General features: G+C 46.2%; 1 protein-coding gene across 1 annotated transcript; it reads right to left on the minus strand.

The window, feature by feature from the left end:
• Positions 1-587: 587 nt before the first annotated feature.
• LOC310686930 (acrosin-like) lies at positions 588-14,867 on the minus strand. Its single transcript, XM_083461477.1, has 5 exons — positions 14,713-14,867; positions 13,358-13,561; positions 12,400-12,659; positions 10,517-10,665; positions 588-1,332 (listed from the first exon to the last, which is right to left on the minus strand). Exons 1-5 carry the CDS (start codon positions 14,820-14,822, stop codon positions 796-798), a joined length of 1,260 nt encoding a protein of 419 aa, XP_083317603.1. The 5' UTR covers positions 14,823-14,867; the 3' UTR covers positions 588-795.
• Between the last annotated feature and the right edge of the window lie 113 nt (positions 14,868-14,980).

The raw sequence follows: 14,980 nt of genomic DNA on the forward strand, positions 1-14,980 counted from the left end.
TAGGCAGGCATGGGATCCCTCGACCAGGGATACGTGGGCCTTCTGTGGGCCTCATCCAGCTCCTAAAACAAGTCTGCATTTGGCTCTATTGGCAAACCACAGCTGGACACTGAAGGGGGACTAATCAATAATAAATTTCCAGAAAACTTGGTTGCCATCTGTCACGGATGCTTTAGCTGAGATCCCTGCACTGCAGGGGGTTGGACTAGATGACCCCTGGGGATCCCTTCCAATTCTACCGCTCTATGATTCTGTTGCCCAGTGCCAACGTGACTTAGGCCCATTAATTTCAGTAGCTGAGTAGGACTAGCACTGGGGGGAACAGCAGCTGATATATACTCAGAACTCACTACATAACAGCAGCCCTTCTTACATTTGTGCTGTATGGGAACCTTGGCTTCCAGGAAGAGACATGCGTAGATGGATGGTTTTCTTAGATCACAGACCGGGAGATTTAAATGTTACACCCCCTAACTGCGTATAGACGCCAAGGGTTGCAAAAAAAGTTGAAAGAGAAACCTTGCTACAATTGCATCAGATATTTTAAACCGCTCAAAGAAAGGGGACACAAAGAACAAACAGAAAAGAATGGTCTTGGATTGGGTCTTTTTTCAACAAATCTGGGTCCGGCAACAGCACAAAACCTATTGGGTCCAGCGATGGCACAAAACCCATTGGTGCCCACTTCCCAAATTCCAAAAAGTCTCATCAATTTGCCTTCATTCACATATCTTCATAGGTACATTATACATATCAATGGTGTCTTGGCTGCTTCAACTTTATGCCATGCTCCCCTCATGGCGGCAGCTGCCCTGGCAGCAGAACTGGTGGCTGTGCTTGAGGCCTGGGGTTAATGTACCCCTGATCCCAGCTGTAAAAATCCCCATAGCCTGGAGGTGATGCCCCCCGGTTTGGCTTGGCACTAGGCCTGGCCTGGCCTGGGGGCCTTCCCTTCTTGGGGTGCCACCTTGTGTGTCTCACAGGTGGTGTTGGAGGACTCTGCTGGGTGGGCCTGGTGCAGAGAGCTGTGTGCAGTCTTGTGGGCCTGGGCCAAGGCCTGCCAGTGGGCATGGGCAAAGCCCTACGGTCCTGCTTTGGTCTGGGTGTGGTTGCATCTGATGCCTGGCTCTGTGCCAGGAGTGGTTGGCGGCTGGGCGCAGAGAGACTCTCCCGGGTGGTCCTTTCAATCCAGTGGAGGTAGTGCTGCGTGGAGATGTAGATGCCCGGCCGCTTTGCCTGGTCGCAGATGGGCGCCCCCAAGCTGGCGACGCCAATCACCCAGTAGCGCTCGGACCTTGCTTCCCGGCACATGAGCGGGGCACCAACGTCGGTCTGTGTGTGGGGAGAACAAAGGATGGCGGGAGGCGGTCAGCAGGTGGGCAGATGGGCATTCAGGGGAAAGGAAGCACTAAGGAGCAAACGGTCACTTTTGGAGAAGGAGAGCGCCACCGAAACCCAGCTGCTGGTTCCTCAGCATAGCTCAGTAGAGAGCTGTGGGTCTGTAGAAGATGGACTAGGAATATGGAAAAATGCTGGGTCAGATCATTCGTTCCATCCAGCGGAATGTTCTCGACACTGACTGGCAACAGTGGCTCTCCAGGATTCCAGGCAGGGCTCTCTCCCAGCTAGATCTGGAGATGCCAGCAGGGCCTGATCCTGGGACCTGCATGCAAGGCAGTTGCTTGCTTTCCTGCTGAGCTATGACCTTCCTGAGAGGGAGGCGGGCGGCTCAAGCGGGGCATTGGGTGATTTGGAAGGGAGGGAGGTGGGTGGTGGCTGGAGCATTCACTAGAGAGGAAGATGGGGGAGATGAAGAGTGAAGGAGGAAGGTGGGGCTGGAGCTGAATGGGGTCCTCAGCAGCTGGGAAAGGGGAGGGATGGGGTGGGCAGATTGGTGGCATTGACAAAGGGGACTTGGCATGGGGGATGGCAAGCAGTCCTGCAAAGTCGGGTGCAGAGGGGAATGAAGAAAATGGGCTTGTGGGTGGTGGTCTGGATTGGGCGGTGTTACGGAAATTACGGGGGTGGGCACATCTTTAAAATATCTGGCATCCTGCAAGATGTTAAATGTTACAAATATTATGCCTGAATGTATCTTTTCAGCTTGACAGCTCAGGGAAGCTACCTACCTTTAAAAATAATATAAAATCAACTCCTTTGCCAGTTTCCTCCATTCCAAAGCTATTTTCCCCTTGAAAAAGGACTCCAGGAAGTTCCCAGAGGTGACAATTTGCTGAGTTGATTGTTGGCCACGGAAAGCCAAATCCCATCACCAGACTTGCCAAGGGGCCAGACATGCAAAGGTAGTTCTATTGTACTTTGGGTGGTGGGCCTTCAGAGGTGTTTCCCTATGCTAATCTTATACCTGGGTCTTGCCCTTATGCTAATCTTGTACCAAGGACTTGTCTGGACATGTTTGGCAAGGCTAAACTAGTGTAACCCCTGTCTACCTCTCCCGTTTTGTGACATGTCAGTGATGTAGCAATGATGCTGTATGAACTGTATTCTGGGATAGGGTGGGAAACTTTTAAAAGTCCTCGTCACCCCATCCTCGGGGTTCAAAATTCCTCCTTGAACCTGTTGCGCAATAAACTTTGGTCTACAGCTATTTGCTCCGGTTGGTGGCTGAACTCCTTCCTTTATTCTGCAGCGACCCACGGGCTCTGCCCGATGAGCTGGGGGACTGAGCAGCCTTGCACCTAGATTTTTCCGTAACAGGAGGGGTGTGAGTTTGTGTTGTAGCAGGAACCCCCCCACCCCAATCATTCTGTTTGCACAAACTTCACACACACTCACTCACACACTACATACGTCCCATTTCTGTTATAAATTCATAGAAAATCAACCATACATCGGATTTGCACTTTTCCATTTTTATTTTACTCCATATGACAAAGACTATCAAAGTGAGGGGGTGGCTTTGTTCTGGTCGGCCATAATCCCTTCACCATACCAGCACATCCACAGGAGCCCTGCCCAGTTGCTATGTCAGCCTTGATAATCCCAGACAGAAGACAATCAAAATGACAAAGAACTTGCATATGGTAGTGGATTCAGAACAGACTGAAACAAAGGACAATGATCAGATCTTCCCTCTGGGGGCAGGAAACTGCAAACTCCCCTTTGTCACCTGGAAAGTACACATGGGCAGGGGGAAAGCCAGGTGACTGGACACTCAGGTTACCACCACAACTCCTCCCTCAACCCCTCCTTTCTGTAATGTATGCATGATGTCAACCCTTTCTGAAATGTATGCATGATGTTTCTGGGGGTGGGCTTGACCTAGAGGAGGGGAATTTCAAAAGTTTTTATAAGGTCTTGCAGCCCATTGTTCTGGGTCTTTTCCTCTCTCTTGCAAGTGAAGGAAATACCCTGTTGCAACAGTTCAATAAAGGCCAAGCCTACAGGCTGCTGTTTTGCTCCAAGTTATCCTGGTTGGTGTCTTTGTTTTGTCCAAGAGAGCCCTCGGATTTTTCCGTTAACAGTTGGCACCCCAGATGGGACACTTGGTTCTCCTGTAAAGGTGAGAGGGGAGATAGAAGGGATCGGGCGCCACTGGGCAACCTTAGCCCAGAGATCCTTCTTCCTCTCCCTGCCTCCTCTTTGCGGGCGGTAATCAATCGTCACCAAAAGCTCAACCAGGGGAGCAAAGGCGAGGTCAAAGCCGGCTAAGGGAAAAGGATCCCGGGATCTGCGGGGGACAACTTCGAACGTGAGTATGGTTTGAAGTAAAACACGTTGGGAGGGGGGTGGAAAGTAACGACCCCACGACAGCCAGACTTTCCTTCTTTCATTTCTGGCGTAGCCCCTCGGAGTCGGCCGGGTGCGCTCTAACTTTACCCTTTTCTAGCCCGATTCTCCCCTTCGGAAAGTGGCCAGGGAGATCGCGGAACTTTACTGTATGGCGCTTGCCTCTCGGAGTCGTCTAGGTACGCCAAAACCTTTCTCTTTCTCTCCCCTCAATTTCTTACGCGGTGTGTGACCGGGGAAATTGTGGTACCTTTTGCTGTTTTCTGACGTTCCCCCCGGGGTCGTCCAGGAACGTCTTAATCTCTCTATCTCTTTTCTCCCCCGTTTTCCGTCTTGGAATTGAGTCCGGGAAAGCGTGGCTCTTTTACTGTTTCTCTGACATCCCTCTCTCGGAGTCGTCCAGGGGAGTCTTTCAAGTATTCTCTTACTCTCCACCTACCCTAACTATACAAATGAACCTTCCCCTCCTGCCTGGCGACCTTTGTTAGGGATGACCTGGGTATGTGAGAACGCAAGGTCGTTTGCTCCCCTTTCAAAACTTTGTTTTCTCGGACCCCCGATCTGGCACTGCACAGCGCAGGCGTCCAGTAGGGAGCCCAAACTTAGTCTCAAAGGCTAGGCAGGAGGCTGTCGTGGAGGGTAGAAGGGGCGGTTCACGAAGTGGGGCCCCACACTAGGAATAGTCTTGTGAACAGCGCTGAGGTAAAGGAATTCCGGGCAGAGAGACCCGTGGTTTGAGTTTCTGGGCTGAGAGACCCGTGGTTTGAGTTTCTGGGCTGAGAGACCCGTGGTTTTGTTTCAGGTTCAGGTTTGAGATTTCCAGAATTTAATTCGTGGTTTATAGATAAGTAGGAATTGTGTTAGTCAAGGGTACTTTGAGTACTGAAAGGATCTTTTATCTGTTCCCCCTTTCTTCCCCATTGCCCCCCCTTTCCTCCCTAGTGTGTGTGTTTCCACTCTTTCTGTCTTTAGCGTACTTTGTTAACGAAAAAAAAAAAAAAGCCCAATAATAACATATGAGAGAATGGGGGCTCACTAAACACCCTAGTTGGACTCCTCCTGGCAACAAAGCTTCCATGAAGCCTTTTTGCCCCAGAGAGGACTCTAATATGCCCCTCCAGCTTGTCATCTCCAATTAGAGAAAAAATAGAAATAAAATAAAGGGGCAAAAATGGTTAAGTTTGTGTTGTTAAACTGTAGCCTACAGCTGGAACATGAAACTGTAAACTTAATGGTGCTCAGAAGGCAGTAGATATAATAACAGCCCAGCCTGAGAGCCCACGCATTAGAGATTTTAGTTTCTCTTAAAAAAATATATATATAATAAAATAAAATAAAATAAAATAAATGAATAAGAGATGTACTCAAAGATTTAGAAATATTTCAAGGGTTTGTATTTACATTGGCCTTGGCATCCACAGGCTGTTCTTAAATGCACATAGTTTTAAATTGCAAGCTTGCTTCAAAATTCTAAATCTAAGGAAGCCATGTTGCGCCTTATTGATCTTAAACAAAACAAAATGGTGAATGGAGTGTACAAATGTTTGTTATTTGAGAGAGGCTCTAAAAGAGAGTTTCCCTCCCAAGTGGTGAAATCCTGTATACGTGCTACTTGTGTTCTGAAAGGGGGATTACCCCACCTGTTTCTTCTAGTTTTAAGTGAGGAGGGTGATTCTAAGTCTAATGGCAAATGATGTTTGTTGTAACTTTTGAGTTTGTGAGAAGGAGAAGTTAACCTAATGTTTCTGCTGCAAAAGCCTAGTTGAGCACAACTGCTCTCTCTAGCTAAAATGCAGTGTATGTATTTCATTAAGCGTATGCCTATAAAAGTATGGTGTTCATTCTAAGAAAATATATTTGAGTCCAGTTTTAACTTTGATTTGGTTGGACAGAAGAGTTATTGTAAGGCTCCTGATATCAGTCTCTATAAGACTTCATGGCCTCCTTTGTTAGAAAATGCCCCCCCTCCCCCTTGTTTCACTCTGCCTCTTTCAGTTGTTTTCTCCCTTCTTACTTCTGTGCTAGGTAAATTTACTCCCGAGTAAGCTTCCTTTAAAGGAAACTGCAAAGAGGAGAGGGGGCAACACTTGTGTATTCCCTTTAAAAAAAAAAATCAAATCTAGGGCTGCTTTAACTGTGCTTTATAAGAGATCCTCTCAGGAGTATAGATGTTTCCTTTCCCAGCTGTAAATCTGTACTTAAATGTGTATGCCTCTTTGGTAGTACAAATCTTGCTGCGAAATCTTGCTGTGAACCCTATATTTTGGAGGGTGGGACTAGATGACCCCAGGGTCCCTTTCAACTCTCCCAATTTGTGGCTGTGTGGAAGACCATGTGTCTGCAAGCATTGGAGGGTAATTCTTAAATTCTGGTGTGGAAATGGAGTTGAAATTCAGCCTAGCTTTGCTCTTTAGTTTTAAAAGGTGAGAGGTGAAGCCCAACTGGTAATATCAAGCATTTGAGTGATTACAGTGTTTATCATTTTGTCTACTATTTAAAAATCAGACTTAAAAGTCTACTCAAAGTTTAAGCACATACAAATGAATAATCAAGTAGAATTAGCCTTGACCATTCCTGTAAATAAAGGGCAGGAAATAATAATATTAATAATAATAATAATATTTTTTTGTCTGCAAATGGTAAGGCTGAAATGGCTGAGAATGTTAAAAAATAAAATAAAAACTCCTATGAATTCTAACTCTGGCCATTTTTTACTCATAAATAAGAGAGCGGTTGATTGTTCCGTGAATGGCCAGAGGGATATTAGCCCTTTCCTGTACATAAAGGAAGCAGTCTCAGTTTGCTTGGGCTGAAATTGCTAGCTTTGGTGAATACTTAAATTGCTGAGTTTCTCTGTTTTGTTTAAAATCAAACCCTGTTTTCAAAATCTACTCCTTACCCTTCCTTTCCCTTATTCAAATGGTAATTTAGCCAAAGGATGCAACATTTTCAATAGTATAAAAGGTTTGCTGAGACATGAACTCTGCACATGCACAGAGGCTAGATCAGCTAAAGAAGAGAGAGAGAGGAAGGGGGGAACTGTAAGGGGGGAGAGGAGGTTTCTTCCAAAAAAAAAAAAAAAAAAAAAGAAAAGAAAAGAAAAGAAAAGAAAACTTGGAACCATTGAGGTAAATCACCCTTAATCTGTCTTTGCTCCAGGGCTACTTAAGACAAAAGGCTAAAAAACAAAACAAAACAAAACAACAACTAGCCCATCAAAAGTCAAGAGCTTTCCAAGTTCCAAATCTTAACATGCCAAATTCTTTTCACAGGTAAATATCAAAGCATTCCCCCCTCAATGGGAATTTTAGGAACAGCATTTCCTGACAAGCTTCTCACATGAAATAATTTTCCCTTTTAACAGGATATGTGAACCCCGATAACAAAGTGTTTGTCCCTTTTTCCTCCCACAGCAACTTTCTTTCTGTTCTGTGAAACAAGTCTGAATCCCTGCTATATTAGTAACTTCAATCTCTTTGTGGCCTTGACACTTCTTTTTAAAGTTACAAATAATCTGTTTTCATTTATTTAATCCGTTTCTCCATGATGTCTATGAAGTTAATCGAAACACAACCAAACATTGTTTGTGGAATGGTACTTGTTTACCTTCGGCCTGAGCATTTCTTATTAATTCTGTCATTTTGGCTAGTGCAAGGTACCTGCACAACTTTAAATTGCCATTCATTTTTCTTGGTATTAACTCATTTCCCAGTATTCCGCTATTAACATTACAGTTGTTGTTGTCACATCATTTGGGATGTTAAAATGCCAAAACAGGTTACTTCAGGTTACTTCAAGTTTCTATTAATTGCGTGTCTTAGCATTTATTTATTTTTGGTTCCTCATAGGTAATTTTGTGTCTGTGTGTTCTACTTTGGGGACATGTTCATCGCATGTTCCATGAAGTTCTTTTATCAGATAGCACATGGTGAATTTAAAGCTTTCCCCCCATGGTTTTCCCATTTTTTTCCAGTCTAGTAGTAATCTGCGTGGTTTTGATAATATATTTAATAATAATTCTTTTCTAAATCTGATGTCTTTGTGTCAAGTTTGTTTTCATCTGACTGGTAATCTAATTTTTTGCTTCCTTTTGTATTTTTTAACCTTTGTATTTTTTTACAGTTCCAGTTCTCTTTCTATACATGTGGAGTAATTTTTATTTTATAATATGAAAAGAACAACAACAACAAAAACTAAGTGAAGGAAAGCAAACAAACTTAGCAGATAATAACAGTAATTATGCGGAAATGTGACAATAATATTGAAATTAATAAAATGCTTAATGTGCTAAGATTGTTATTATTTGCAGCTTCCCATGGAAACTGGAGGACATCCTTTTTGCCTTTTGCCCCCTCCCTTTTCTAACTGTCTTTAAGCCCCAAAACCCTGCCCCTTACAGGATATCACCTATACAGATGTGCAATGATGAAAAGCAGCAACAACCCCTCAACTCAGTTCTTCCCTCATCACAAGACACCAGAGTTTTCAAGTGCCCACAGCTATCTCTTTCAAAGGATATAGACTGCCAGGGGAGTGGGCCTGACAAAGGGGGGTGGAGTTGACTTGCAAGGACATCTTTTCACTTGAACCTCAAGCCTCTGTGCTCCAGGATTCAAAAGATACATGCGTAAAAGATCACAATTGTGTCAAGATATGCAACTGATATTTAATTAGTTTGTTTTGTTTTAAGTGTTATTATGTAGGAATGTTGAAATGTGTCTGACAGTGTGTTATTCCCACAAGGGGGGGGGGGCTATTTTGTGTGTAATTATTTTTATGTTTAATGTCTTATTGCTTGCACACCAATTCTCATGCATTTTATACTTTCTGATAGCTCACACTATTGTGTAGTCCAATGTTTAGATAACCACATTTCATTGTCCCACCTGGCACTCTGCCAACTTTCCCTATCCATTTCAAAATGTGCAAAAAAAACTTGCTTTACCAAGGAGAAGCTTATAAGATACATGAAGGTGCACATGCTTTGGTTTAGCAGGAATGATCCCTTATAGAGTTAAATTGACTTATTTGGACAAAGTGCCCTTTTAAGAACGGTTTTCCTTTAACAGACTGGTTTGAAAGGTTGAGAACCATGGGCACATAAATTCAAATTGGACTCAATTTGAATTGGGCAAGTGTATCCAGGCTGCAATTAGCTCTTTGATCCTTAAAGTGCAAGTGAGCAACTCCCATGACTGCAAGACCAGAGCCTGTAATAATAATAAAAATCCCATGGATTTTGGCCAAGGCAAAGACATTTCTCTCAGGACGTGTCCGAAACCTGTGCCAACTGTGGTGGGTGCCAGGCTACATGATAAATATGAAAGCCCTAAGTGGATTCACCAGGGATTGCCACTACTGCGACACCATGCCGATATGAGACCACAGAAAAGCTACCTTGACACCTGAGAACACACAAATGGGTGGGGGGGAAGCAAACTGCACTTTTCAGTCATTAGTGGACCTTCCTGCCTAAATGTAAAGCATAGATCACTATTGAGAAAATATTTCTTCCAAGGTGCTAGAATACCGCAAGTAACTGAGCAGTGCACTGTTACACCATTATATTTCCATGCAAATATCCTTAAAGTAGCATGATATCCAAGTCCCTTTCAGGTTCACATGGACACACACATCTGGGACGGAGAATACCAGGTTATTATTTACCACCTTAAATTGTGCGGAGAAAAGGATTGCAAAGTAGCCACCTTTGCAATCTTATCTCCGAAGGGGGGAACTGTAGCAGGAACCCCCCCACCCCAATCATTCTGTTTGCACAAACTTCACACACACTCACTCACACACTACATACGTCCCATTTCTGTTATAAATTCATAGAAAATCAACCATACATCGGATTTGCACTTTTCCATTTTTATTTTACTCCATATGACAAAGACTATCAAAGTGAGGGGGTGGCTTTGTTCTGGTCGGCCATAATCCCTTCACCATACCAGCACATCCACAGGAGCCCTGCCCAGTTGCTATGTCAGCCTTGATAATCCCAGACAGAAGACAATCAAAATGACAAAGAACTTGCATATGGTAGTGGATTCAGAACAGACTGAAACAAAGGACAATGATCAGATCTTCCCTCTGGGGGCAGGAAACTGCAAACTCCCCTTTGTCACCTGGAAAGTACACATGGGCAGGGGGAAAGCCAGGTGACTGGACACTCAGGTTACCACCACAACTCCTCCCTCAACCCCTCCTTTCTGTAATGTATGCATGATGTCAACCCTTTCTGAAATGTATGCATGATGTTTCTGGGGGTGGGCTTGACCTAGAGGAGGGGAATTTCAAAAGTTTTTATAAGGTCTTGCAGCCCATTGTTCTGGGTCTTTTCCTCTCTCTTGCAAGTGAAGGAAATACCCTGTTGCAACAGTTCAATAAAGGCCAAGCCTACAGGCTGCTGTTTTGCTCCAAGTTATCCTGGTTGGTGTCTTTGTTTTGTCCAAGAGAGCCCTCGGATTTTTCCGTTAACAGTGTTGTGGGGCACGCATGAATCTGCCCCTGCAAGGGGGACATTTGATGGGGAGAGGAAGGTTGGGCTTGCATCTCCTGGTTTTCATCACTGGGATTTTGGAGGCTGCACGATTGCAGTCTGCCTGGCTCTGTATCGCACTTGCACCATGCCTGCTCAGCTCAGCCAGTGTGCAAAGTCAGCGCTCAGAGGTGCAAGCTGTAGCCTCCTCAGGGGGCAGCAAATCCAGTTCTCCCTTCTCCTCTCCAGCAGTAGCCCTGGAAGGCTTTGGCCCTTGCCTACCTCACAGGGGCTGTTGCCTCCTTCTTCCTCGTATCCAGCACACAGGATCTCATCAGCCACCTTCCGCTTCCACCAACTCTTGCTGCCGCAGGTTTGTAGGGAAAGGAGTTTCACCTTTGATTCTTGCAGGATGCCAGATATTTTATGCTCTGTGAGTGGAAGGCAGGAAGAAGCGTTCAGTTGCATCCAGGAGTTAAATGAGAGATATTTACGGAGAATGTTGATTTATGATCCTTCAATCAATGCCACGTAGCAAAGGCAGCTGTTGAGATGACTGCCCTCCAAGCCCTCAGAGATAGCCTGAGGATTATGCAACAATATTTATTTTGCTGTCTCTCACTCTCAGGCTAACCTACCTAACAGGGCTGGTCCTGATGATGAAAAGGGGTGGAGACCTATGTTTGCCACCTTGAGCTCCTTGTAGAAAACTTGGGATATAAACCTAAGCAGTAAATAAATTCAGGTAGGTAGCCATGTTGGTCTGACACGGCTGAAATAAATATTTTTTTTTTGTCCTTAGAGACCAACTAAGATTTTTCTGAGTATAAGGTCTTCCTCCCAGAGCTTGAGAAAGAGAACTGTCATTGTCTGGGAGGAAGACCTTTTATTGCCTACAGACAGCCACCCAATCTTAAACAACTCCTCGCCCACAACAATACAGCAACCAGACTTAACATGGACACTGGTACCAGAGCCTGCAATAAACCCAAATCAGTGGCGTAGCGTGGGTTGTCAGCACCTGGGGCAAGGCAAGTAATTTGCGCCCCCTAACCCATGGATTTGCGCCCCCTAACCCTAACCCCCAGATGTTGCGCCCAGTGCGGCTGGCCCCCCCTGCACCCCCCACGCTACGCCACTGACCCAAATGCCAACTTTGCTGCCACAGACATCCAGACAACACCATCACTGGACCCAACAACATCAAATATACCATTTTAGGCTTATTTAATTGCTCATCTTCTAACATTGTGTCTGCCATCAAGTGCCAGCAGTGCCCTTCAGCTCTCTATCTTGGACAAACAGGCCAAACCCTACGCCAAATGATAAATGGACATAAATCTGACATCAGGAATCACAAGACAGAGAAGCCAGTAGGAGAACACTTCAATTTCCCAGGACATTCAGTACAGGATCTCAAAGCAGCTGTCTTATTACAAAAGAATTTCAGAAATAGACTTGAAAGAGAAGTTGCTGAATTACAAGTTATTACTAAACTGAAAACTATGGAGAGACCTGGTCTGAATAGAGACATTGGATTCTTGTTTCATTATACATGCTAAAGCTATTTTTGGTCATCTGCATATTTACGGGACCGCCTCTCCTGGTCTGCCCCGCAGAGGACCTTAAGGTCCATGAATAACCATAGTTTAGAGGTCCCGGGCCCTAAGGAAGTCAGGCTATCTTCCACCAGGGCCAGGGCCTTCTCAGTGCAAGCAAGGCAGCAAGGAGGGAAGAGAAGATAGCAGAAGCTCCTCTCATGAGCAGCAGTGTTTTCCCCAAATACGTGAAGGGACATATGGTCTTGTTATATGGTGTTTTCCTGTCATGGGCTGGGTGGAGGATGGTAAGACTTTGGGATTTGAACACAGCTCCTTAAACAAGGAAATGGGCATTCCAATCCTAGAATTGGAAGGGTCCTGGGTCATCTAGTCCAACCCCCTGCAATGCGGGAATAGAAGGCCACCCAGCCTCGGCAAGGAAGGAGAGTCCACCACCTTCTGTGACCAGACATTTGTTCACAACCGTTGTTGCGATTCTTGTGTGTCTGTTACACTTGGCATTGAAGGCATGGGACATATTTGCACTCTGATCTTCCAGGGTGGGGTCAGTCCTCACAGGGGGCTGCTTTCGTGGGAAGGTCCTGGGGCTCTCACTTTCCTCACCCATGTCGCCCCAGCCACTGATATAGCAATGAGTGAGCATCGAAAGTACCACGCTGTCGTCAGGCAAACAGGCCGGCTGGACGTAGTCGCTGCAGCGGACCGGCTCCACCAGCTCCACCACGGAGAGGCTGTAGCGAGGTGACTCGTCGTCCTCATAGAGTTTGTAGTCCACCACCCTCTTTATCCGGCGCTGCTGGGCATCGGGACCAGGCTGTGAGAGCTTGGTAATGCCAACCACCACCTTAAAGACTTTTCTCAATCTGGAAGGGAAGAATAGGTTCGTTGCTGGTGGGACAAGGTTCTTGGACCACACAAAGGTTACCCAAAGAGGTCTGGATGCTCCTGTGGAAAGGCCTAGAGCCCCAACCCTGACACAGCTCAGCTGATGGAGGAATAAAGCAGAGAAGCAAGTCAGAGCCAAGGAGTTTGGTCCAGCTGTCTGGCCAGGGACCCTTTTTCACATCTTTTGTGACCCAGGTGGGAAGGGGCATCGGATTAAAGGGGCTAGAAAGGGGACAGGGAGGGGTTTGTAAAAGGGTAGAAGGAACCAGCTCATTGTCTGGCAAGGTCATCTCCTGGGTCACTCTAAGGGCTGCATAAATGCCATACATTTAAAGCACATGATGGCTCTGCTCTGCCTCCACGGTTGGTGGCTGCAATCCTTCTGAAAACCATTTGCTGGAAGCTGCAGGAGGAGAGAGGACTCTTCCTGGTTGGACTGCACTTTTAGCAGCCCTAAAGACAAAATGCTTGCTTTCAGAATGTCAAAACTGAGACAGATCCCCCAAGGACTGATCTAGCAGTGGCTTTCACCCATCACAACTAAAGAGACCTTCATGCTCTATGTTGGGCAGAGGCAGAAGATGGGACTCTGCTTCCATGAGATGCCCCCAGGCTGCCTGCTTTGTAGACCCTGCCATGCTCTCCTACCCGAGGAGCAGCTGCTCCTTTGGCTTACGTCTTGATCTTCAAGCAGTGGGCTGCACTGAGGACCCAGCGAGAGCTGATGAGCGAACCTCCGCAGAAATGGACCCAGTGCCCAGCTTGGCTTGGGTACTGGAAGCTGACTTGCCAGGGCCATGTTCCTGGCAGGACGTCAGTGCCACTCATGGCCTTCCTCAAGTACTGACTGACCGCCAGCGGACGTCTTCCACAGGCTCCCCTGGAAAGGAACATTTCCATTAGTTTTCAGCCGCACATGTATTGCTGCCGCTGTAGAACCAAAAGGAGTTTGGAGGCTCCATCCCTCAAGGAATTTACTCCCTTTCTTATGGTTTTCATACTATGTGGTACCTGTTTGTTTTGATGCCCAATAGATAGTTGCTGAGTGACCTGTGTTCTTTTAAAATGCAATGCCAGCAAACCATGGTGCTTAGCGCCACATGGAAGACAGAGCAAGCTTATTTTCTGTTGCTCCAAAGGGGAGGATCCGAACCAATGGATTCAAACTGCAAGAAAGACGATTCTGACTATACACTAGCAAGAGCTTTCTTGAGAGCTGCTCAAGAGTAGACCTGATAAGCTCAGAAGGTGGTGGACTCTCCTTCCTTTGCAAACAGAGGTCGGATAGCCTCTGCCCGGAATTCTTTAGCTGTGGTTCCTACATTGCAAGGGCTTGGATTAGATCAGTGGCATAGCATGGGTTGCCATCACCCGGGGCCACACAGAGGGGGTGGGGTGGGCAGGAAACAGACAGAGTGCACATGTGCATACAACTGTAAGGTGTCCATGTCACCCAGAAGATCACAGCCGCAGAGATAAAAAGAGTAATTCTGTCATCTGGAGAGATCGCTTCCTGCTTCACATGGAGAAGCCATTTTCAACTGAGCCCAGTGACAAAAGCACATAGCTGTATTGAAGCATCACCAAGTGTTGAAATGTTGTGCCCTTAACAAATTTTGCATCCGGGGCAGCTGCCCCTGCGCCTGCCCCCCCCCCCCATGCTACACCATTTGGGGTCCTTTCCAACTCCACAGTTTTATGATTGTATAATATACCTGTTTAGTCTAGAATAAACCTGTGGGAGATTTCACTTTGCCTAGTGACCTGGGCAACTCACAGTTGATCTAAATGCCAGGAATTTGAAAACGTTTCTGTCAAAGGCAAAAGATGCCAAGTGCTTGTTCCCTCTCCAAGAATAGGGTTTGACTTTCCTTAGTAGATGTCAGGACACTGAGTGGACCGCAGGGGATATAGATTGGGGAGGAAAAGGCCACTTGGGCTCAGTTGTGCTTTCATTGCCATGGAGGCCACATCCAGAGGGTGATGCCTCTGTGCTATCTCCTTGCTACATTGGTCCATTTTGGCGCTTACTTGCAGGTAGGGTCTCCAGCATGGGTGGGCCAGAAATCAGCCAGGGCCAGAATGAGGAGAAGCCACCAGCTCATCCTTCTGCCAGCTCCGGGCACTGCTTCCTCCACCATGTTTTCCTGGAATCCATGACGTCACAAACCAGGTGTGCCCAGGTCCTGACATCACACAGCTGGCTTTGGCAAAGGTGCAAGAACAGAAGAAGCCGGTGTGAAACTCACTACTTGGTGAGCAGGAAGAGAAAGTGAAGGAAACGGCAATGGACAGCTGG

The sequence above is a fragment of the Podarcis liolepis genome, assembly GCF_965112155.1.
Source record: "Podarcis liolepis genome assembly, chromosome: 10".
Classification (NCBI taxonomy): domain Eukaryota; kingdom Metazoa; phylum Chordata; class Lepidosauria; order Squamata; family Lacertidae; genus Podarcis; species Podarcis liolepis.